The 24,707-nt window shown below is 52.7% G+C and overlaps 1 protein-coding gene across 1 annotated transcript in view; it reads right to left on the bottom strand.

The window, feature by feature from the left end:
• DSCAML1 (DS cell adhesion molecule like 1) overlaps positions 1-24,707 on the bottom strand; it is a 379,445-nt gene that overhangs the window by 80,255 nt on the left and 274,483 nt on the right. Inside the window, 7 exon segments of the mRNA XM_019647399.1 lie at positions 1,164-1,340; positions 2,226-2,345; positions 2,759-3,037; positions 12,148-12,420; positions 14,106-14,402; positions 15,764-16,039; positions 19,079-19,357. Of these exon segments, the coding sequence (XP_019502944.1) occupies positions 1,164-1,340; positions 2,226-2,345; positions 2,759-3,037; positions 12,148-12,420; positions 14,106-14,402; positions 15,764-16,039; positions 19,079-19,357 (1,701 nt within the window).

The raw sequence follows: 24,707 nt of genomic DNA, 5'->3' as shown, positions 1-24,707 counted from the left end.
CCAACCCTGGGCACTGCTCTCAGCAGCCTTTCCTACCCATAACCTGGAGGGACTGCCATGGTGACTAAATCTTTGCTGACCTACTGAGTGACAGTTCACACATTGGCTGCTTTACACATATCACCTGACTTACTCTTGACACAAAACATTACAGGTAAGGCAGCCTTAATGACTCTCCTTTTGTCTATCAGGAAAATGAACTACAGTAAGGCCAGATAAACTCATCAAGGCCACTGTAATTACGACATGGATCCCAGATTTACACTGGGGTTAGTCTGATGCTAAAACTCAGGCTCTTATCACTGTCCTCCATGACCTGTGGTCCATTTCCTGATATAGGGCCAGATGAACACTGTCCTTCTGACATGGTTCCTGGGGGCCTATTATACAGACTCCTAAGAGTGTAAAGGGGTAGACTCACCCAGAAGGAATGTCTGTGTGTGACTTAACAGAATTGAGGGTTATTCTGGGCTTCCAAGGCCATCAAGGCAGACTCTATGCCTGGAGATTTAGAAGCCATTGATATAGCACCAAGTCACCATGCGTTTTATTGCTCTTTCAGCTTCTCTGATGCATCTTTCTTTTTCTACGATAATTTCCTGTGTTATTCACACCAATGTTGTGGGGCGGGTGGGCAGGGAAAGAACTCTAACACAGGTGAGGAAACTGGAGCCTAGAGAGGTAAAGAGACTTGCACAAAGTCACATAGCCCCTCAGGGAGATTCAGAATCGAAACCCAGATCTTCTGCCATAGGCCTTTTACCTACATGGTATATGTGGTATCCTCTTTCTAAGCCACAAACAGATTATACACAAGCAGGTGTAAGTCAAGTAACAGAAACAGTTGTTTGATATGACTATTCAGATAGAATTGCCAACCTACAGATCAAAGTAAATGGGAAGTCACATGATCTCAGGGGCAAATCATGAGGTTATCATGACTGGGTCCGCTGGGGCCATTCAGGGTGAGGCCATTGTTTTAGATGACAGTGTTTTTGAATCCCCCATCCTAGGGTCCCACACCCCTCTGACTAGGAACCCTTTCTGCCTCCCCTTCACAGATGGAATGATGGAAGCCAAGAGGGGAGGCAGGGTGTGTGCAGAGACGGGCCCTAGCCTGTGATCAGGGGGTGCTGGGAGGGCTGCACAGGGGCAGGACTCACTCTTGACAGTGAGGAACATGGACTTGCTGATGTCGGTGCCCACGCCGTTGCTGGCCTGGCAGAGGTAGTAGCCGATGTCCTCTTCTAGGACGTGGCGGATCAGCAGTGAGCTGTTGGGCAGGATCTGGATGCGGCCGGTGAGGGGCACCGGGTGGTACTGCTGGGGGTTCCCGCTTCCTGGAAGGAGGCAGCGGTTAGGAGTGCTGCTGCCTAGGCCAGGGAGCGAGCTGGCTGGATTGGAATGCCCCAAGGAATGGCCCCGATGCCTTTCTCTTGACCATGGAGGACCATGTTGTAGCATCCCCAAAGTGCTGGGAGCCCACACAGCTCCTGTTTCTTGGGCAACAGGAAAGACCCTCATAGAGAGCCGGTCCTGCCCCCAGCTCTGAGTAAGAAGACGGAGTTCGGGGCCTCAGCTCAATGCCCACCTTGGCACTGAGCTTCTTTGGGGGTAAATTCCTCAGAGAGGAAGAAAGGGTTGTGTTTGAGCCACTTGGCAACAGGCAAAGGGAAGAAGACCGAGCCATCATCTGGCAAGTGCCTGGTCTTAGGCAGCCACGCCTGGAGAGAAGGCCAGCCAGCCTCCAAGGGGGGGGGGGTTTGGGCAGCCCCTTCTGTTTCCTTAATGTCAGCCCTGGGCATGATCTAGACAAGAGGTTGGTATGGGGCTTAGTTAGATACCAAAAGTATCATTGGGATTAAATTGGTCTCCAAGAACCCAGAATAATTGGTGAGAAATAGGGTTTGATGAGGCTCAGGGAGTGAGGGTGGGGAAAGCAGGGTACTGTGAGTTCTAGATCTGGAGGGGGGAGGGGAGAGCTGACTCTGTGGGGGCAAGAGGAAATTTAGAGTCAGCATCACAGCCGTCCCTGGTCCACAGACCCCTGGGGTAGCTGAGGATGACCTCCAGATCAGGTATCGGCTGGGGTCTCCTTAAAGCTCAGAACGTAGGGTTCCCACCCAGGGAGAGGGGTTGTGTGTAGGAACCGGACCCAAGTCTTATCAGCACCCTACCCTCCTCATCCTTGGCCACCCGGAGTTGACGGCTGACCAGGGGCTTACCCTTGGCATGTTTCCACATGACCTTGGGCGGGGGGTAGCCATCCACCGAGCAGTTGAGCACACCGGCTTTGCCATAGATGCCATCTTGGTTGTTGGGCTGCACCACGAATCGAGGGGGCACTGCAGAAAGAGAGAAGGTGGGAAAAATAGATCACCAGTCTCTGATAGATCTTCTGGGGCTTTGGGCACCTTCCATGCAATGTCAGCCCCTTCTGGGCTACTTTAAAGTTGGGACCAGGCAGCCCCCACACCAGAGATGCTGAGAGTTTTTGCTGAGTACTGGGTTGGGAGTTGGGAGTTCTGACTTCCAATTCTGATTTTGCCAGCGACTAACTGAGCAAGCAAATGTCTTCCCCTCACAGAGCCTCGGGTTCCTGGCCTGGAAAAGTAAGAGGTTTGAACCTCTTGATCTTTAAGGCACCTGCCAGAGCCAACCTTCCAGAAGCCTGTGATTTAAACCTGAAATCTAGAGACTTTCAGCAGTAGACAGAGCTGGACTCTCCCTCCGCCACCACCGGCCTGCCTCCACTCACCACGCACGATGAGCTGGCGCTCCCGGCTCACGGTGGCCGCTGCGTTGCTGGCAATGCACGTGTAGTTGCCGTTGTGCTTGAGGGAGACGCTGGAAATCTGCAGGGAGCTCATGAACTCCTTGCTCTCGATGGTCACACCCGAGCCTGAGATGATCACCTGTCCGTCCTTCCTCCAGGTGATGCGGATGGGCATGTCCCCCGAGGACACCACACAGGGGATGTACAGCAGCTGGCCGATGGAGGCTGGTGGGAACTCGAAGGGCTGGATCAGAGGGGGCACTGGGAAGGCAAGGGGGTGCTGCTGTTAGGCCCCCTCCTCGCCCCAGCCTGGCCAGCAGCACTGCCTCGCCTGCCTCACCCTCGGGCTCCTCCCTACCCTGGGGTAGGCCGTGAATAGAGTACATGCAGAATCTCCTGGGGTGCCCTGCCGTTGTCCCCTGACTCCCGTCCCCCTTCCCACCCAGGCCTGGACCCACTGCCTCTGTCCAGGGCTTTTGGCTGGCCTGCAGTAATCCTGACCTTCAGACTTGTCCTAGAACTTGAATGGTGATGCTTCATGGGCTTCTTGACTCTCATCTGACTGCTCAGCTTTCACCCCCATTTCCCTGCCATTCCTCAGCGCCCCTGCACCCACTGTCTCATACAGAGATGCATCTCACAGCACTCTGAGGACTGGGGTCACTAGAGATGATGTGCCCCTGATGTGGCAGGGAGGAAGGTGGGCGCTGAGACGCTCCTTCCTGCATGTCCCGTGGCTGGTTGCCTAAAAACAGGGTGCTGTACTCTGATCTCCTCCTGCAGAGACCACCCACCCAGCCCTTTCCATTGTCATCAAGTAATATTAGTACAGGCTAGTGGAAGCTCCTGGAACTGGTTGTGTCAGTTGCTGTGTCCCACACACACCATCTCACTGAATCCTCCCACCAGTGATTCGATGTGAACTTAAACTCTCTCCATTTTAAAAACTGAGGTTCAGAGCTGAGAAGTAATTTGCCCTGGGTCACCCAGCTAATAAGAGGTGACAGTGGGCTTTGATCTAATCTGTCTGTTCTCCAGCTCCAAGCTTTCTCCCTCATGCTGCCTGGTTGCCTCTCTGAGAGAGTCCCAAACATGCCCAGAACAGAGATCCTTTTGTTTTGTAAATGAACTCCCCTTGAGTGGTAGGAAAGAGCAGAGAGGGTGCCCTGTTGTCTTTGAGATAACCAGTTGGTTAGACTCATCTGGCTAAGCATCATCACACAGCCTCCCTCCCCACAGAGATCCAGCTTACCCTCCCCTCCCCCCACCGCCCACATCCCAGCCCCTGGGGGTGGGGGAGGGTTGTCTGGAGCCTGAACGGCTGTGGGAGGGATCCTCCTTTATCAGCTCTGGCTAGAGCATCAGCCATTATCTTTATGATAACTCAATTAGGCCACAGTGACTTCCCCAGCAAGTGGGGGGAGAAGAGAGAGAAGGAGACAGACAATTAGCTTAACAAGGATGAGCACCAAGTAGATGAGATCTCCTTTCTGCAGTCAAATAATTAAATTACAAGGCTGTCCAGAGTCCTCTGGCCTTCTCCCAGGCACCAGCCCCACCTTCCTGGGAAGGCTGCCACTCTCTACTCTAGGCCCACCCTGAGTGGCCACAGCGGGGGTGGGAGTGTGTGGGGATTGGGGTGGGGGGAGCCCTCAGGGAAAAAGGATGGCTGGCTTCCTATGCATGCCCAAGCTTCTCCCTGTACCCCAAGGATTTTCAGGGCTCAGTAGGGAGCTGCCCCTGTGGAGTGGCCAGGTGTGGACGTGGGAAAACCCTTGGAAGCCCTTCAGATACCTGGGAAAGGTCTTGATCACCAGCTCTAGGTGAAAGTGACATTTAGGAGGAGCATTGCCTCCATGACCTATAGGTTGAGAGCCATATCCCTCCGCAGGGCCCTTAACCGGCTTTCCCAATGTCATCTCCCACCTTACCCTGTGCTCCAGCCACAGGGGCTCTATCAGTGCCCGTGGCTCCAAGCCTCGGCCTGTGCCTGGGGAAACATAGCTGGGCATTTGCCCTTCTTACCTCCCACCACGTGTGCTCCTGGCCCACTGGCTTGGCTTTTGACCCATTTCCTTCCAGATCCACCTGAGCCCAAATTCAGGTCTTAAGTCCAACCAGGTTTCCTGGGGTTCTGGCCATTGTCTGGATTTCCCCATCCCAATCTCTGGCTGCCTCTGCAACCTGGGTTGGGGCCTCCCCAGTATTCTGAGTGGTTCGCTGAGTCTTGGCTATCCAGACAGATTTTTCTGGAACTCTGACTGCCAAATGCTCATTGCTGAGACATCCCAGAGATTCCTCTGTTGGGCTCTGTGAACCAAACCCACCCCGCCCCTACTTTTTTGGTGCCTAGGTCAGATGTAGGCCTCTGGCCTCCTTGGACATTTTAGTAGAACTGTTGCAGAGGCCCAGATCTGCCACTCAGTTTGTTTTCTGAGACCTAGCAGAACCATTTCTGGTCTAGTCCTTCCCATAAAGGCCCAAAGCTACTACAGCCTGTCAGGCCTCCTGGGAAACCCTTGCTCCTCCTTTCAGACCCTGCTCCCATGCCACCTCTTCTGTGAAGCCTGCCCCCACCTGCACAGCCCTGTAGGCACCCAGTTCACACCTTGATCATGGCACTGATCATGTGGCAGTGGGGTAGCTTTTGCTTTACCACCTTTCCTGGGAGTCTGGGAGCTCCTTTAGGGCAGTATCTAGGACTTATTTACCTGGCAAATTGTAGGTGTCAAATAAAATGCTTGTTGGGTAAGTACAGTAAGTGAAAGAACATATGTCTGAATATCATATCCTGGGTTGATCTCAGAAGTTTACCTGTGAGGTAGGCAAGGGGTGGGGAGAGCATAGGATGGGGGTTCATCTAGGAAAGAAGGCTCTCTGTGTTGTTCCTCAAGATGCTGTATTTCTGCTGGAATTTTGGAGCTGAGAGCTTCTCCGTTGGTCCTTCCTGGGGGTTAGGCCCTTGTCCTAGCACCAGAGTTTGCTCCTTTGACTTAAGAGCCTTATGGACATGGGGAGTCACAGCAGTGATGAGGGACTGCAGAGGGGAATGTGTAGACAAAGCAAGGAGCCGGGAGGTTCTGTCTGGGGAGGGGGGGCTGCGGGGTTGCCAAGTGTGCAGGGCTATGCCCAGGAGATGGATGGTCAAGAAGACATTTCCACTGAGGACAGAGCAAGTGGAGAGCAATAGTTTGAAGTTAGGCAGAAAGATTTAGCTCAGGCAAGGGGAAGACTGTCTCTCTCACTAAGAAGGGATTCAGATAATAGAACAAGTTACTAAGGCAAGTTAATTCATTAATTAACTAATTCATCTAATATTTATGAAATGCCTGCTCTGTGAAGGCATTGTGCTCCGTGTAGGCTCGGGAGTATAGAAACATGCTTAAAATACAGATAGAACCTCCAGGAGCTTATCATTTCCTGGGGAAGGGAAGGTATTTCCCTCAGTGATGATCAGACAAGCTCCACCTTCATATACAAATGTTGAACTCAGAGCAGAGAGAGGTGTCATCTAGTTGGGTGACCGCAGCTTCATGGAAGAGGTGGCACTAGGACTGCGAGTTAAAGGACATACACATGCCGTATATATATATATATATATATATATATATATATATATATATATGCACGAGAGAGGAAAAGGGCTGAGCCAAGAGGCAGAGGCCAACTAGGGACTGTCATTCCCTCTGGCCTTCAAGTACAACACTGATGGCTATTTGAAAGACCATTGTAGGAGAGAGTTGCCAACATCCATCCTGGGGGGGTTAGATATTCACTTGGGCTGGCCAGAGCTCTCTAGAGCACTGCAGACCTGTGGGGGGCAGATGACCAGACAACTCGCCAGAGACCCAAGGCAGGCTTCTGGCTCCCCTCCACCCTCCACCCCTGTTTTGGGTTGATGGGCAGGTATGACGCGCTGGGTGATCAGCGTCCCCCTAGGAACCCTTTGGTGGGCCCTGGGGTAGCATTCCGACAACCCTATGACTGTGTGCACTCGAGGACAGCCTGGAGGGGGGAGAAAGCATAGGGATCCTGGCTCCTCTGCTGGCTCGCTGAATACTAGAAGGAGTGCTGTGAGGGAAAGAACCAGAAGCAGGGTGTGGAGCTGTGCAGTGTGTACACGGGCAGCTGCCTGGATCAGGGGCTGCTTTCTGACCTGTGAATCAATGGCACCTTCCCCAACACTCAGAGGCAGACAGGGGTGTTGAATGTGTGTATTCATTTCCACCCCTGGGAAAGCATCCTCAGCAGCTGAGGGCTCACACCTCCATCGGCTGACGACCGGGGACCTCTTCAGTGCTGACTGCAGCCCACAAGAGCTTCCCTCCTGCCCAAGTCCCAGCATTTCCCCAGTACACAGCCTGAATGTAGGTGGCACAAGTGCCATGTCACCCAGGGACTTCTTTCCGGAAGTCCCGCTCTGGCTGTAGTCATCTGGGCGACAGAGCAACTCAGGGAGCTTTGAGGGATGCAGGATTGGAGCAAAGTGCCGGAATGATGAAGAATGTGAAGATACAGTGACTGAGGCAGTCAATGAGGTGTCCGGCCACCATAAAGCCTTTATGGACACTTGTTTGGGAGTGTCGTGCAGAGGAAGGCACGCTGACCACCAGCCTAGCCCATTACCATTTTATGGTGTCTCTCATCATCTCCTTGAGACTGAGCCTTTTTATTAACTGCACCTGTTTGGCAGAGATTGGGCACGGTGGGAAGTTGGAGATTCTCTGCCTGTGCAGCATGGAGATGGGGAAAGAGCCATGTTTGGGAACTAGGACACTTGAGTTCCACACCCTGCTATCCATGCAAGTGACAGTGGGCAAGTCATCTTCTTACCACCACCCAGCCTGTGCCCCTGAGCCTCAGCTTCCTCATTTGCAGAATGGAGGAGTTGGACCAAGTAATCTCTAAAGCATTAATGCTGATTTTCCAATTGTAACAAGTCTAGTATTTTAGGAATAATAATAACTTCAGTTTTTTCACACAACCCTCTTCTCAGAAAGGCCTTTCCCTGACTACCTTATTTAAAATTGCAAACCACTCTCCCTTCCCCTTGGCACTCTCATCTCAACTCCCTATTTGACATGAGACACTTTTTTGTAGTTTTCTGTACTGTCCATTTCCCCACCAGAATGGGAGCTCCCCAAGGGATGGGATTTTTGTCTGTCTTGAGCACAGCTATGTTCACAGCATAGGGCCTGGAAGTGCCTGGAATATAGTGGGTGCACAATAAATGTCACTGAATGAATACATAGATGCTGCTGCTTCATCATCATCATCATCATCATCATCATGACCGCCATCATCGTCTTGAGCCCTGTCTGTCCGTCCGATAAAGAGGATGCTTGCCACTAGGTTCCTGGCTCTTTCTGAGGACTAGGACTGTTGGCAGCAGCTTCCTTGGTGCCCCCTCCCCCCAGTACAATTAGGCAATCTGCTGCTGTGGAACCTGTTGTGTCCCCTTCCTGTGGATTCTGGTGGGTTCCCTCCAAACCTTCACCTCTGCCAATAGCAGGCATTTGGCCAGGTGGCTGCCTCTCCCTTAAGCACTATGATCACTGAAACCCATTCACTAGGGTGGAAGGGGGCTTCCTCCAAAGGCTCCAGGCACATGTCAAGGACTGGTTTGAGCAATGAGGGAAGAATGCATGTGAGCGGGATGTATGGACAGCAGGAGTGAGTGAGTGAGTGAGTGAGTGTGTGTGTGTGTGTGTGTGTGTGTGTGTGTGTCCTCTTCCATTTGCTCTCCACAGGGACCTAGCACTCTCTCCTGGTCCTGTCCATGCTGAACATAGGCAGAAAGTACCTCATGCCCTTGTTTTTGGCTCCAGAGGCTCCAAGAGACTCAGATGTGGGGATGGAGATGTTCCCTTGCTGAGCCAAGGCCAAGCAGCCCCAGTTACAGCCTTGCCTCCTTAGTTAATTAAACATTCTGCCTGCGTGCCCAGAGATGTTTTTATGCTACATTATTTTTCAGCTACAGGGAGTCCTAAAGACACCAAATATAAGTTGAGTCCATGTGCTTTCCTCTCAGCATCCTGCCAAGGATCTTTTCAGATGCCCAGAGACAAGTGCCCATCTCACTGCAGCCTGGCTGTCCCCTGCCAGTCTGTGTCACATGCACCAAAGCCCAGGCAGCCCTCGAAGCAACCTCACCCTCTCTCCTCTTGGCCCCTTCCACCTTGCTGGGCCACAGCTGGCTCACCTGGGCAATGTTTCATATGGCATCATGTGCAGCCAACTTTTGTGACTCAGGAATGTTGCCTTAGAGGAGGATATGGACAGAGGAAACATTTGTGTATATGTGTAACTGCCAGCGTGTGTGTGTGTGTAAGTGTGGATGGGTTAATGTGTGTGTATTTGTTGCATGTACATGCATATTGTGTGTACCAATGTGTACATGCATGGGTACTCATGCACACAGGTCTCTGCGCATGTGTGTGCATACATGTGCATGCATATATGGTGTATTCTGCTCTTAGCTCAGGGTTTAAAAAATTCAGAAGACAAGCAGTCCCAGAAGAAATGGAGGCAGCAGCTGTTTTTCCAGCTCATGGAGCAGCCTGGGTTTTTGCCGCACCCTGCCTAGAGCCGTTGGCCGGCCCCACAGAGAGATGCGGGGTCTTCCAATTGGTCTCACGCTTCTGGTGCTCTGCCCCGCCTCCACCTTGCCCTATCTACACTCCAGGTTTTTGCTCTGATCTTCTGGGTGGGAATCATGTCCCAGACAGGCAGTAGGAGTGCGGTCTAGAGTGCTGACCCATTCCTTCCTACCCCAGAGTCAGGACCCCTTTCCACACCCAGGGGCACATCCTCCTCCCTTCCCCTTGAGTAGCTTTTGGAACAGCACATCAGCTAATCAGGCAGCATGCTCATAATCAGCTCTGATGGCTTCTTTGCAAAAGTGCATTCTAATGAGGTAGGGAGAAGGAGCAGGGAAAAGATCAGGGATGAGGGATCTGAGCTTTCAGAGTGGCTGGGCCATGGGGTCTCAGAGGCCCTCATGCATGCTGCTTCTTGGTCTGGAGAGGAAACAGGTGACTTCACTGCTGCTAGGGCTGGATTTTCAGACCCCGAGGGTGGAGAAGAGGGAATGTGTATACATGTGCCTGTACACTGTACGCACACACACACTCTCGTGCTTTATGAATGCCAAGCTTGTGCTGAGTGCTGGTGCATGGGTTTTGCCCTCTAGGATAACATGCACACGCGCATGCATGAACACACCCCCTTTCCTGGGCTGGGGAGACACTGTTGCTCAGCACAGCACAATCACAACAGGCCCAGTGAGTCGCTGAGACCGAATGCATCAGATTCAATTCATTAGGACTGATCACTCCCTGAATGGGGTTGAATAATTGATGAGCAGAAGCAGCTTTCAGGATGTTCTGCGTACTCTGAGGCTCGCTGGAGCCTGTTATTTATTTATTTTTTTAAGCCAACAAACCCATCCAAATGCTCACTGGTGCGGGCAGTCTAAGGGAGCAGAGCAAAGGTTAGATGTTTTAATATGTGATGTTTACACTGTAAACTCTCAGTCCACAGCTTGTAACAGAAATAGATACAGGCGGCCGTGATGTCGGGAGGGGGAAGGCAGGCTGCACAGTATTCCAGGGCCACAAAATTGGGGCTATGACCTGGGGGTTGGAGGTTCCTGCCAGCACAAGGCCCGTGGGCTAGGCAGACACATTAGGCCTAGAAGGTGGCCAGGGTGACCCTCAGCTTGGCTGGGTTGCAGCAGCTGAGAAGCAGGGAGGAAGATGTTGTACAGGACTCCTCTCTCCTCCCCAGGCCTGAGGGGGCCACAGAGCCACCTCCCAGTTCTCGGGGCTCAAGGTGAGGCTTCCCAGTAAGTCACTCCTACCCAGACTACTGCCTTAGTTTTAGTTCAAGAAACACTTGCCCTCTAGCACAGTGACAGGTGGGTACACAAGGATGCATATGACAGAGCTCCTGTGTGCTGATGAGGGCGAGCAGGTGACGAGGAACACAGGAGAGAAGTACTCACCCTGCCTTTCACTGCTACTGCTCGGTTTTGCCTGCTGTCCCCAGACATTTCCACCTACATGTATTATCATGACCACATGCTTGAAGGGATCAAAACCAAATGCAGCATGCGTCTCCCCACTCATCCTTCTCCCAGGCTTCTTTCTTCCTGTCCACAGGCCTCCATTCAAGCTTGCTTCAGGAGTGTGGGACCCACTGGGGCCTTCCCCTGGTGCTGTGGCCTCTGCAGGCTCAGATCCCTCTGCTGTTTCTTCTTTCCCATGGGCCTCAGGGCCCAGGCTAGCTTTCTTCCCTTGGTTTATGTTTTCCCTTGAGGACATGGAAGGGGGGCCTCCCCTCCTCATCGCCTGGGGTGACGCATATGTCCAGGTGACAGGGGCTCTCAGAATTCTCACAGATCCTGTCTCTCTTCCCGACTCCCTTTCAGGTGGCCCCTGAAGCCCCTTCTGCATTTCTGAGGTGGGGTGTTCCTCCTCCCAGCCTGTCCTTCCTAGCTCTGGGTCCTTCTGGGTCAGAGAGAAGCTGCCTGGCTTTCACTGACCTCTCTTCAGCCAGGCCTGGCAGATCCTGTCCCCAGAGCAACCAGGTTACCCTGCTCTAACCCACTGCCCAGCCTCCAGGCCTGCCAGTTCCAAAGAGTGTGTTCGGGAGAGAGCTTCACACATCTGCACCGCCCCGGAACCAAGGGGACATCCATCATTTACTCATGCATTCATTTATTTACTCATTTATATTCATCCATTCATTTAATCCACAGACATGTACTGAATGGTTCTCATGTACCAGGCGTGATGCTAAGTACCCCTGCTCAAAACACAGACCTCATCCAGGCAAGTGTTACAGGTCTGGGAGGAAGGAGGCTTTTAAACAGCAGGAAGTGCTTTCCCGGCCTCAAGCAGCAATAGCAGTTGGAAGGTCCTTGCCAATCCTGTAAAAGCAGCCTGAGCCGGCCCATCTGTACCCTAGAAGGGAATCGGGGTACCCAGGGCATGCTCCCTTCGCCCAGCCTCCTGTTGCTTCTGTTCTCCTAGCTCCTGCCCCTTACGTCCTCTTGTCAGTCTCTAGTGGGCCCCCGCTAAGTTCTTGGTGGCTCCATGCTGACATCAGGGGACCTGTGTAGCCCACCATCTCTGTCCTGGGCCTCTTGCCTTGCAGGTAACCTGGCTCCTCTTTGTATATCACCGGCTCCTCGCGCCCCTGGGGTCAAGTGCTGCTTATCCTGTAGCCTACAGGCGTGAACCTGAATGTAGAGTATTCGTGGCCTTCTTGTGTTGTCTCCCCCAATCTTCCACCCAGCCCTCAGCTGGCTGGACAAGGACCCACAATTCTGGGCGACCAGCACAGCACTGGTTCCGGGGGAGGCCTACCTTTGACAGCTACGTGGACACTCTGGCTAATGGAGAGCTGGGGCTGGATGAGGACACTGCATAGGTACTCCCCCTCATCCATGCCCTTCTGCACGTCGGTCAGCTTGAGAGTCCCATTTTCAAACACCACCTGGCGGTGGTTGTCGGGCAGCAGCAGGGCATCCTTGTACCACTTGATGGAGTAGTAGGGGTAGCCGATGACCCTGCAGTTAATAAGGGTGTCCCGCCCGGCGACAGCTGTGATGTTCCTCATGGCGCGGATGCTGGGGGGGCCTGGGCAGGAGTCAGGAGGGAGGAGGAGGAGGAGAGCAGGGGGCAAGTGGTGCGGTTAGCCAGGGACAGCCGGGCGCTGCCCTGTGGTACTCTTCTCAGTTGCTTGGCCTCTGAAACTATCAGGACGGAAGTTCGGTGGCAGGCATGGGGTGGCTTCTATTACAAGGCTAAAGGTAGAGGCTGGAACTGGGGGCACCTGTGGTCTCTACAGGACTCTCTGTTACTAGCTTCAAATAGCTGCAAACAGACATGTTCCATTCATGCCTGGGGCAAGAATCCATTCCCCTAGTGGGAGGGGGTATGTGAGCAAACTGAAGGCGCACCAAGAAATGACCCGGATTCGGGAGAGCGAGTCCTCATTTATGAGGAGATTAAGATTTTTGAGTTAAAATGGAAATGTGGAGACTTTGTTATTTTCATTCAATTCCTCATCATGGCCCTGTACCCAAAAGGATCTTATGTACATTAAATATTTAAAGGACAATAGGAAGGTCTTTATTGAGTGAATTGATGTGTTTTGTGGGCCTCTGAGAAGGGTCTATAAAAGGGGGGCTCTGATCGCACTAGATGGGGAAAGGGAGTGTCATCAGTTGAGTCAGCTTGACAGATGGCAATGTGGGGGCTGTAAAGGGGCTCTGAGGCCACCAGGCAGGGCAGTGCTGGAGCGGGTGTAAGAAACTCCAGGCTTCCGTTTCCCCATCCAGTAGATGAGAGGCTGGATCAGGGATTCTCCCAGAACCCTGCAGCTTAACCCCTTCCAATTCAGAGGAAAGGGCAGGAGGGTGGCCAAATGGAGGGCACATTTCTCATGAGGAGTTGGAGACCTGGCACAAGTGAATTTAGCGTGAACACCCTGCACCTCTTCCCTGCCCCATGGCAGCTACCAGCGCACCTGGACCAGCGCCCCTACTCTCCTAACCTTGTTCTTCCTCTGTTCTTTGGGTCAGGAATCACTGGTAGAGTCAGATAAAGATCAATCTGACCTCCCAGGGCTGCAAAAAGCTTCAGAGGAGACTGTTCTCACCACAGTGATTTGGAGAACTGAAACATGGGGTGATCACTTTGAGGACTCCTTCCCATGCAGCTGCCTGCCTTGGGCCACCCCCACCCAGACTGAGCCTCCTACTCTTGATGGCTTGAGGCTTGAGGTGCGGGGAGGAGGAGGATGGAGAATCAGGAGAAGATGATGCTCTGGTTCCCGCTGCTTACAGCTCCTGGAGCATTTGGGGGATGACTCAGTGGGGGGACACTGGGAGCACAGCTCTGGTGAACACGCCTATCATAGGTCAAGCCTGGCCACATTGCCCTTCCTTGTCCTTGTCCTTGCAATGCCCTGATTGGGCTGGTGGATGCCAGCCGGGTACTAGTGTACCTGGGGCCAGAGAGATTTGATGGGAAGAAGGGAGGGGGCTCAGGTCAGTTTGCAGGAGAGGAGAAGGGAGAAGAGGAGGGGATGGGAATGCCAAGGCAGTGAACTGTACCCCCGCCTCCCCCCCACACACCATTGGATGATGGGACTATGGAGGTGGGGCGGGGGAGAGAGGGAAGGGGAAGAAAGAGGAGAGAGACCTCTACTAAAATCAAAATGACAATAATAAATACTAATCACCACAAGAATAATGGTAACCACAGAGATGGCAAAGGAACTCAAAAGCCTATTCTGATATTTAAATGTAGACAGGCACCTCTTACGTTTATTCGCGCCTGATATTCAGCACTGCCCACCGAGTTCCGCGCTGTGCACCGGTACACGCCCCCGTCGCGGATCTGGGGGCCTGTGACATTCATGTGGCTGATGGTGGTGCCGTCAGACATGGTGTACTGGTTGGTGCGGTGGCTTCCATCCCGCACGATGGGCTCATCGTCCAGGGCCCAGGTGACAGTGGGGGGCGGGGCACCCTTGGCCGCACACATCAGTGAGAACTGCTCCCCGGGGTTGACCACCTTCTCGCTGAAGGAGGAGACGATGCGGGGCGTGCCGTCTGCAGGGAGTGAGGAGCCCCCTTCAGAGTCACCGAGCCACTGAGTGACCATCCCACCAGGCCATCCCACCCCCAGGGGAGGAGGGAAAGCAGTGGCCATATATGGAACCTTCATGTACATCAATATAAAGAACCTTTATGTACATCAATTCATGCGCTATCTGCAAAACCCTGTGAGGTGCCAATTACTACTGCATGTGAATTAAGTAAGGCTCCTGGGTTTGAATCTTCAACCACTTTAGCTGTGTCTTTGGGTAAGTTACGTAACCTCTCTGAGTCTTTCCAACTCTAATCCATGGAGGATGGTGATAATGGGGATAATGAGTCTAAATTCTTCATACTGATGTTTATTAAATGAATTAATGCATGAAAAATGCTTAGCAAAGTGCTTTGTAAGTGCTTAATTAATATTATTCCTCTCAACTTTTCCTTTTCCACTTCTTTCTCCTCCCTTTATTAATAAAGATAGAGACTCAGAGGTTAACTGTGTGTGAAGCCAGGACATGACCAGGCTGGACCTGTGGAGTCTGATTTCAGTTCTCATTCTGGCAGGAGAGGGTGGTGGCACTGTAGCAAAGCCTGGAGCAAAATCCCTGAAGTTTGAGGCTTCAAATGCAAGCTGCCTGGTCCTGGCGGTGGGAATCTGTGGCCAGGTCTTAGTCTTGGCTAAACGAATAACCTTGGACAGGACAATGAATCCCGGTGCCCCAGCTTTCTCCATGGAACATGGGGGGATATAATTGCTGACCCCGGCCATCCTTCTACATATGATTGTTGTAAAGGATTAAAATAGGTGTTAAGTACTTAAAAAACCAAAACAAACATGAAAAAAAAAGAAAGCAAGGCAAATATAACAGGGCACTCTACATCCCACTCACATTTCACGCCAAAATGCTGATGTTAACCCAACACTTGGCCAGTCTGCCAGCCCCTGCCCATTTCTGAGGAGACCCTGGTCTAAAACCCGGGGAGAGCCTGATGCCTGGCAGAGTCTGGGAGTGGCCCCGGGTCACTGCCTTGGCCCCTCCTCTGCCTCTTCCCCTGTGCCCTCCATTTCTGGCTGTCCCTCCCACCAGCCTCATTTTCCACATCCTTGCTCTGAACTGGCAGTCACTTGACCTTGGGCAAGTGACCAAAGCCTTAATTTCCTCAACTGCAAAACAGGTGGCATTAAAACAAAAAGTATTTCTTCACAGGGCCCTTGGGAAGCTGAAATAAAACAGGCATCTGCCTGGTGTATAGGAAGTACTGGATAAATGCCTCCTATCAGGAGGGGACGGAGGGCGCCTGGGGCAGAGCTCCTCCTGGCCGGGCTTTGGGAGTCCTGAACCCACCCCTCTGTCCCGGCTGCCCCGGCTCACCCTCAAGCACAATGATGGCAAAGTCCTGGGCGGTCTGGGCCTTGCGGGTGGCGAAGCACTGGTAAGCCCCCGAGTGGCTCTTCTGGGCCGAGGTGATGAGCAGGGTCTCGTTGCTGAGCCCGCGGATGGAGATGGCCTCGTCGGTCAGCACCAGCTCGGTGTTGCGGTACCAGCGGATGGTAAACTCAGGGGAGCCCATCAGGGCACAGGAGAGGATGACCGTGCTGCCAATGCCGGTCTTCAGCTTCTTTGGTGTCAGGGTCACATGAAGGGGGTCTGGGCCGGGCCGGGAAGAGGTAAGGGGAAAAGGGAGAAAAAGAAAACGAAAAGGTCTTAGCGTGGGTGGAGCATGGTTGGATGTAGGCTGTGGGCATAAAAGGCCCTGGGAGTCAGGAGGCCCTAGTTCTGCCTCCAGACTTCTTGAAGGGCTTGGGGGAGGGGACTGGGGCTGGCAGACTCCCCTCTCTAGGCCTCAGTTTAGGTACTCCTCTGTTAAATGGCAGGGTCAAGCCAGGAGATCTCTCTGCACCTCTTGTTCTGATGGTCTGAGCTTTCTTGACGCCTGTCCCTTTGCTCGGGTGGGGCTGTGAAGCTCTCTTCAGCTCCTAAGTCGGATGGGAGCTTGACTGGCTTATCATCCTTCCTGTCACTCACCCCAGACACCATGGAGGCACCCATGGCTCAGCCACTCATGTTGCATACCCGTACGGATAACCAACTGCCGCCTTCTGCTGCTGGTCTGACTTCCTCCATACACATCAGTCAATCTCCGATCGCTCTTCACCCCCACCTCCACTGCCCTGCTGTAGGCCCACAGCTCCTGAACTGGACCTACGCAGCACCCTCTTCCCTGCCACCCCTTTCCCTGTGTTCCTCCATCTGTCCTCCATGCTGCAGCTGGCCGTTGCCCTGCTCAGAACTTTCATGGCACCCAGCAACTTGGCATGTCATTCAAGGGCATCAAGGTCCTGGCCCCCTGCTCAGGTACACAGTTTCTACATCAGCAGCCTGCCCATGTTTCCTGCATACCCTGGCCTACTTTTTGCCCCAAAGCCTCTGCCTAGAGTGCTCTTTGCCCCTTTTATCTAATACCTACTCATCCTCCACACTGAGCTCAGGTGTCATCTCTTCCAGGAAGCCTTCCTGGACACCACTCCCCTCCCAGGCTGGGTTAAAGATCCCTCCTCTGGACCTCCCTGTGTGTAATTAACACCATGCTAAGTACACAATCTTTGATCACTTCCTTGTGTCTCTCTCCCTCTGGACTGTGAACCACTTGAGAGCAGGGTGGTGTCTCTTATCGTTATATCCCTACCACTGCCTGAATCACATTTATTGGTTTTTCTCACTGGCTGCCTGGATACTAGCCCCAAGTCAGCCTCTCTCTCCTGTTCAACATGTACTTGGGGTTCTAGAAAGGAGGCTGAGACCTGTAAGGGCCTGAGACCCCCCCCCCAAGGAAGCAACCTGCTGGAGATGGGGAACTTCAGGCCTGTCTGGCTGGGTGCATGAGTCTGCTCATGCTCAGCTCTCCTTACTGGCTCCCAGAGCCTCTGTCTGCTGCCCAGGAAATGTCAGTGCACAATGAGGCAGGCGGTGTCCTGCTTGTGTCAGTCACTAGCCAGGGCTCTCAGGGCTCCCCAACCCAGCTGCTCTGTCCTCACTGCTCCTGCTCAGGCTTGGCAGCATAATGGGTTGGAGGCCTAGTTGCAGAACTGGGGGATTGGTTATGAAAAGCATTGCTTTCCTCTCCATAAACCTGGCAGAGAGGGGCTATCAGAGAGGATGGAAGACAGCGAAAACCATGTCCCTTCCCTTTGAGCTCAGTTGTACAGGCAACCCCACCGTGGGGAGGGTGGGGCTGAGAATCAGAGCAGAATTAGGTGTACCTAGGGGCAGGGTCCTTTCATCTGCCTGCTCTGCTATCTAGGGCTTGTTTGCATGAGAGTTAACCCCTAACCCCCTGAAGCTAGGCTTTCAGCATTTTAACCTAAGCATCTGTGTTATACACTGTCGCTCTCAGAGCATTTTGGGGGGCTCTTTCTGCTCTTTCAGCTTCATAATGAATTTACATGTGGAGAGCCTCTCCCTGGCACTGCAGATAAACACACTCCAACTGTCAGGACCCTTCAACTGTGGAGAAGAGACGGGGCCCACGTCTGGGCTGAGGCGACAGGGCACCAGCAGGAGGGGTTGGGCTCTGCTGTGGTTCTCTGGTCCACCTGAAGGTCTAGAGATCTCTAGCTCTGTGCTCATGAGACGGGTGGTGAGGTGGCAGAGGGAACCTTTCTGCAGGATGGGCTGGGATCCCCTCTGGATGGCCTCCTTCCACCGCCCAGGTGGAATGACCCTCATGATGCCATCAGGTACAGTGTTCGGGGACCCTGGCGATTGCTGCCCCACGGGAGTAAGATCCCCCAAGGGTCTCTGAATCTCAGCCCCACTACTCCCAACACCTTCCCTGCAGCCCAGAGATCAGGGCACTCAGAGTCAGGCTCTGGATGCCAGAGCTAGAAGGGTCTCTTCATTTAATAGATGGGGAACCTGAGGCTGGGTCACCCGAGGGAGGGGGAGGGGGAGGATGGGGGTAAAGGACCTCACTAATTCTCCTCCGGGGTTCTTCCCTGGCATCGGGCCGCTGCCCCTTCTTCCTTCCCTCCGCCCCCCAGGAGCTCAGCAGCAGCAGGGGCTTGCTACTAAGGCCTCCTGCTCTCCACACGGCCTCCCTGGACCTCTGGGCTCAGACATGGGGAGGAACAGGAAGGACAGCATTAATACTTGCTGGCACATCCTGGAAAGGCTGACTTGGTTGCTTACACCCAGTGTCTGACCTGAGTGGTCATGACAAATATTCTGACTGTCGCCTCTGATGGGATACATGCGTCCTCTCTAATGGAGTAACATCAGCATTGCTCCCTTCAGCATAGATACTGCCTCCTCCCGACGGGACAAGAAGCCCTGCAAGCTTCTCACCGTCACCTTCATGGTCCCGTCTGACTCCGTGACCTCTGGGAGGTAGGAAGGCCGGAATCCTTATCCCCTTTTACACAAAAGGGCACAGAGGTGATGACCATGGTTATGGGATTTGTGGTTAAGTCAGTTACTATCTGATAATAATGCCAGAAGCAAAGGCATGTCTTTTGATTTCAAACCCAGGGCTTTTCCCAGGACACCAAATGCCTTCCCCAACCAGGGAATGATCTCCTGGTGCTGGCCAGAGGCAGGTGCACCTGTCCCCATGTCCTTCGTCACACTGCGGTGCTCTCAAAGGTGACTTTCAAGGATGGGGCTGGAAGAGGGCCTTTTGCTGCTCACCAATGACCGTGAGGGTGCCTGTGGCCTCCGCTGAGCCGAAGGTGTTGGTGACTTCACAAATGTAGGTGCCGCTGTCCTCGGTCCGTAGGTCACTGATGGTCAGCCCTGTGATGCGCTTGGTCCAGCGGCTGTCGGCAGGGAGGGGCCGGCCATCCTTGAGCCAGCGGATGGCAGGGAGAGGGTAGCCGGAGGCAGTGCAGGGCAGCTCCATGGTGTGGCCGGTCCATACTTCCTGGGAGTGGAAGCCATCCAGGATGGTGGGGATCGACTCAGCAGGGTCTGGAAGGCAGAAAGTGTCAGCGGCCCCGACTAGCCTTGGGCGGGGTGACGTGGGGATGCGGAAGGGAAGGCAAGCACCCAGGGCAGGAGCCTGCCTCTCGCTGGCGCCCAGAGTGAGCAATACCCAGTGCGGGAGGGCTCGTGGCATCTCCCTGAGCCCAGGCCCTGGCCCAAACTCTCCTACTCGGGCCAGACAGAGGCCCTGAGAACCATGAGGAGGAGCAGGTGCTGGAGGAGGAGAGGGTATGACAGGTAGAGTAGGCTAGAATGACAGACAGACAGACGGGAAAGGGAAAGAGAGCACGCGGCACAGAGGAAGAGTGTGTGTGTGAGCTCCTTCACACAAACAGTCCCTTTAGTCTGGCCAAGACTCAGGAGCAGTGAGTCCCTGTGACATGAGAATCATGACATCTTGGGTTTGCAACTCTTGGTAAGTCTTGGTCTGGGCCTTAGCCTGGCCTGTGAGCGCCCCTCCAGAATGGGGGAACAATCTGCCTGCCCTGTCCTGTGTCCTCCCACCTGCAATCTGGGCAGAATCAGAGAAGGCTAGTGCATTTCCATCAGAGCCCAGGAGGATTCGGAAGTTAAGCCTTCTGCAAACCACCCCCACCACCTCCAACAATTCTCTGCTTTGCATTCCCAAACCAAAAGAAATCTGTGACTGCAAGATCGTGGCTCTAAACTGCAGGAGACCCAGGTCCTGTGGAGGAGGACTCATGTCACTGCTGAGTGGTGCTCTGGCTGCTATCTTAGTCTGGTTCTCACCCTAAAAGGCCTCCTTGGGCTTCCTGCCATCGGGGACCTCTCCTTGCTGTAAAATCTCCATAGCACCTCCTCTACATACATACAGGATACAATCTACACTTATTTTGAATTCTAAGGCCTTCTATGATCATCCCCAAACAGGGCTCAGCACGGTCTGTCTACACTACCTCCCCGCACCTCTCCTCTCAAGCGTTTCCCACTTGGGGCATGCATGTAATCTTGCTGTCCTTCCCCTCGATGCCCAGCCAGCCCACTCTGCTTGGCCAACTCCTATTCATCTTTCATAAACCAGCTTACATGTCACCCCCTGTGGACGTCTAACCCAGGCCACTGTCACTGGACTCTCATAGTTTCCTTTTTATTTAATTTTATTTTCAAACAACCTTTTCTTTCTAAATAAAACAATTCCGAAATGTTATACACACACATGACAAAACTTCAGAAAGTATAGAAGAGTATACAGTGAAAAGAGAGGCTCCCTCACCCCTGACCCCAGCCACTCCATTTCCCACCCAAGAAGCAGCCACTGTCGCTACCTCCCCCATGGTCTTTGCCAACAGCAGTTAGCACCAGGCCCTGTGTTTGTTTCTCTGGAAGATAGTGAGCATCTTGGGGCAGCATTGATCTGTTGCTGTATCTCCTGTGCCTGTCACAGAGCAGGGCCCTCTGCAATGAAACCATTAATATCTGAGGGAGGATGAACGGGGTCACTCAGGCGTGGGGTGGGTCAGTGATCTGTATTTCCCGCACTGTAGAATGTTACAGGCTACGGAATAGTAGAGTTGGCTTAGGGACCTTGGAGGGCGCACACAGATGAGAATCCTGAAACCAGAGATATGCGGTGGCCTGCCCAGGATCACACTGCAGAGCCAAGGTCGGAAACCAGGTCTCCCCTCACTCTTGTTCAGTAAATGGGATGCGAGATGGAACCATCTAATGCTGAGTTTCACTCAAGATCAGCTGAGACTGTGGATCCTTCTTGTCTGATGGGAAATTCTCTCTATCCTCAGCCCATCTCTCTTCAAGAGGGGTTGGGCTATGAACTCTCTTCCCTGGGAGAAAGACTTTCTAGAAGATTCTTTTCCCTTTCCATACTCCACTGCTCAGCTGGGACTCAGGAGACCAGCTGCAAGTCTGCCTGGGTCACAGATCTCTGTGTGACCTTGGGGGAGTCTTATGATCTCTCAGAGCCTGAGTTTCCTCATCTGCACATGAGGTAGAGGTGATAAGGCTGCCTCTAGATCTCATAAGGTTGTCGTAGGTAACAATGTATGTCAAAGAGCTCAGTGGACACTAAATCACTATGCAGATGTGCTGGGCAATTACTATTTGGGGCCCTCCCTCTTTTCCTGCCAGCTTCTATGGCCTCTTCCCCCTACAACCCTGTGGGAATGGTTGGGATAAACAAACCCGGTGCCAGGGAAGAATTACTCAATGTGACACTTAATTGATGCAAAACACACAAATTCGGTGGCACACCGCAGAATTTACAAGCAGAGGGGCTGACAGGGCGGTGGAGGAAGGGGCGGGGTGGGGGGTAGGGAATTAATCACCGAGTCTCAGGCGTGAAATTAAATTCTGAGGGAAAGAAACCTCTTTCATTACTCTGGAGCAGAAGTAAAATGCTGTGGCGTGTACCGCGACAGCCCGGGGGGATCCCGCGCTGCCAGGGCCGGTGCAAGGCTGGGGAGACAGATGGCCAGCCCTGAGAAATCTCCAGAGGTACTGGGACTGGGCTAGGAGGATGTGCACCCCCGGGGGTGCTGCTGGGACCTCCCCCAGTCGGCTGAACAGTGCTGCCTGGAAAGGGCAACCCTCCCCCCACACCCCCTCCACCAAAGTGGCGTCTGCCCCAGGCTCTGGACTCTGTGAGCTGGAGAACCCTGTTTTAGTCCCAGCCTCTCTGGTCACTGGTTCCCTCCTTTGTAAATGTGGGTGATAATGTCTATTCCACAGAATTAATGAACTGGAAAGCACTTGGTTAATCTCAAAAAAGCACCTAGATGCACGGAATGGTTATTATTAGGTTGTATTTTAGGGGACTGAGACTATTCTTGTAACTGCTTCCTCTCCCTTGGAAAATACAGAAAAATGAAAGTTGGGGGGGGGGCACCCCCCCAAAGGTTTGACAATGTAGGAATAATAACGCAGCAACAACAGAACCATAACAGCTATATCAGCAAAAGCAGCAGCTATTCTCTATTGAGTGCTTCCTGTGTCAGGCACACGCCTGTTTTTTGTATGCCTAAGTTTTGTGCATCCGTACCCTATTTAATTTTCATAACAACCCAGTGGGGTACGTGTTGTCACTCTCATTTTACAGAGGAGGAAGCTGAGGTTTGGAGACATTTTCTGCCAGGTTGTGCAGCTCGTTGAGTGGTGAGGCTAAGACTGGAAGTGTGGCCTGATTCCTAAGTCATTATCTCCCTCCTCCTCCCCGCCCTCTTACTTTATCAAACACTTCCTGAGCACTGAAGAAATGTCAGATATAGCTGTGGCCCTCATCAAATGATGACCTACAGCGCACTGCCATGTGTATCATTCTCACCTGCTCCTCTTGCCTTCGGGCCTGGGGAGAGGGGAGGGTGGCCATCCCCTGGGGGGGGGTGCACATCTCAGACCTTCTCAGCCACCAGGTGCCTCGGCCAGGACACCCCGGCTGCATCTCCCCATCCCTGGATTCCAGCTGCTGGCCCAGAGCTTCTGGCCAGGGAGGGACCACACCCTTTTCTGCCACCAGCCCCAGGAGCTCATAGAGCTCTGGTCACTAAAGAGTGAAACATCTCAGCGGAAACCCAGTGCTCCCTGGGACTGACCCCCATCCTCTCTGGGAGTGGAGAGGCCTGTGGGGCTCAAAGCTGAGGCCTAAGCTCCTCTGGCATGCACTCGCTCCTCCTCACCCAATTCCCCTCTGCAGTGCTTCACTCTAGTACCAGTTGCATTTTTGCCAACACAAGTAGCTTGCAGATCACCTTGTCACATCACATCGCATCAGGCCCCAGTCACTCAGGCAGAGGCCCTTCCCCTTGGCCCCCCTCTGTTCCCTTCCTTCAGTTCTCTCCTCCCTTTGAATCCCCTTTTTTCTGTGGTCTGCTCTCCTTCTCTGTGCCTGTGTCTCTCCACTTTCGTCCATCTGGGCATTTTTCTATCCTTATTTCTTTATTCCTCTATTTGGGCTCTGTGTCTGAGTCTCTGGGTGCTCCCTCTCATTCTCTGCCCGCTTCCCCTTCTCCTAAGAGCTGGTGGGCAAGAAAGAGCAGAAGGAGAAGGGTTGGCATATCCTCTAGTTTAAAGAGTGTCTTTTTTGAGGGACTCTTCCCTATTCCCCCAAGTGGAGGTGAGGTTAGTAGGATGAAGGGGCTAAATATTTGGGCAGGAGAAAGGAGCATGTCTGTAGGAGTGGGGCTTTCTGTGCCTTTCCCACATTGTATGAGCAGCATGCAAATGAGATGCAAAGCACCACACAAATAGGTCCCTATAAGTTGGAATGGAACAACTCTGACACGTTTGGGAACTAGGTGGCGGATTCCAAAGTCTAGTCACAAACAAGGGGCCACACAGTGCAGCCCCATTTCCTCCTCCATGACAACACAGTTTCCTTTGGCATTGGCTAATTTCATAAATATTTACTTAGCACCTACTATGTGCCAGGCATAGGGCCAGCTGCTGGAGACAAAAGGAGGAATCAGAGAGCCTGATCCTTGCCCTTCTGGCTCCTGCTCTCCTGGTGTTATCTACAAATGAATTAGGCAAATGAGAGGGGATCCTGGAAAGAGTCATCTACTGGTCTGGGTCGTCCTTGCCAAACCATACAATGTCAGGGGCACAGAAAATCAGAGCAGTCACCTAGCTGAGCTCCTTTTCCAGAGGCCCAGAAAGGTTGCCCTGATTTGGTGGGTCTAGTCTCCAAACCCAGGAGTCCCAACTATTAATTCATCCTCCTTGCAAGGAGCAGAGATTTCAAATTACAGGTCACAAACTGTTAGGAAGTTGTAAAACCCATTTTGTAAAGTTGTGGCCAACATTTAAGTAAATCAAAATGGGATAAAATAGAATAGAAAATATCAGAGTGCATTGCAATGCATGCTGGTAGGAAATGACAGTGTGCATTGCAGAGATTATGATAAAAAAACATCTGTCTGTGGATTGCTGTTGAAAGAATTTCAGAAGCACTCTCCAGAAATCCTTCCTTGAGGAGCACCGTGTGGTCTTTTTTACTCTGTGACTGGGGCCTGTGTGTGGTGTTCAGTTGGCCCCTTCCATGAGGGGTTGCGAGTTGGAGGAAGCTGGGGTGAGAGGTGAATTCTGGCTGTGCCTCTTACTGCTGGGGCAAGTTGCTTGGCTTCCTTAAGATCTGGTTTTCTCACCTGTAGAAACAGGAAGAGTAGTGCACACCTCACAAGGCTCTTATGGTGCCGAACAGAAAACACATGAGTGCAATTTCTGGCACACAGGGGGATTCAATAAATATTAATTTCCAACCCTCCTTAAGAAGTTATAGTCAATCACTCAGAATAAGAATCTTTTATTTAATTTATAAATATTTTTGTTTATAATACGAATTATATTCTGCCTATTTTCGAAT

Source organism: Hipposideros armiger, unplaced genomic scaffold (genome assembly GCF_001890085.2).
Source record: "Hipposideros armiger isolate ML-2016 unplaced genomic scaffold, ASM189008v1 scaffold_111, whole genome shotgun sequence".
Taxonomy (NCBI): domain Eukaryota; kingdom Metazoa; phylum Chordata; class Mammalia; order Chiroptera; family Hipposideridae; genus Hipposideros; species Hipposideros armiger.
This window is presented reverse-complemented; position numbering and strand designations above follow the sequence as displayed.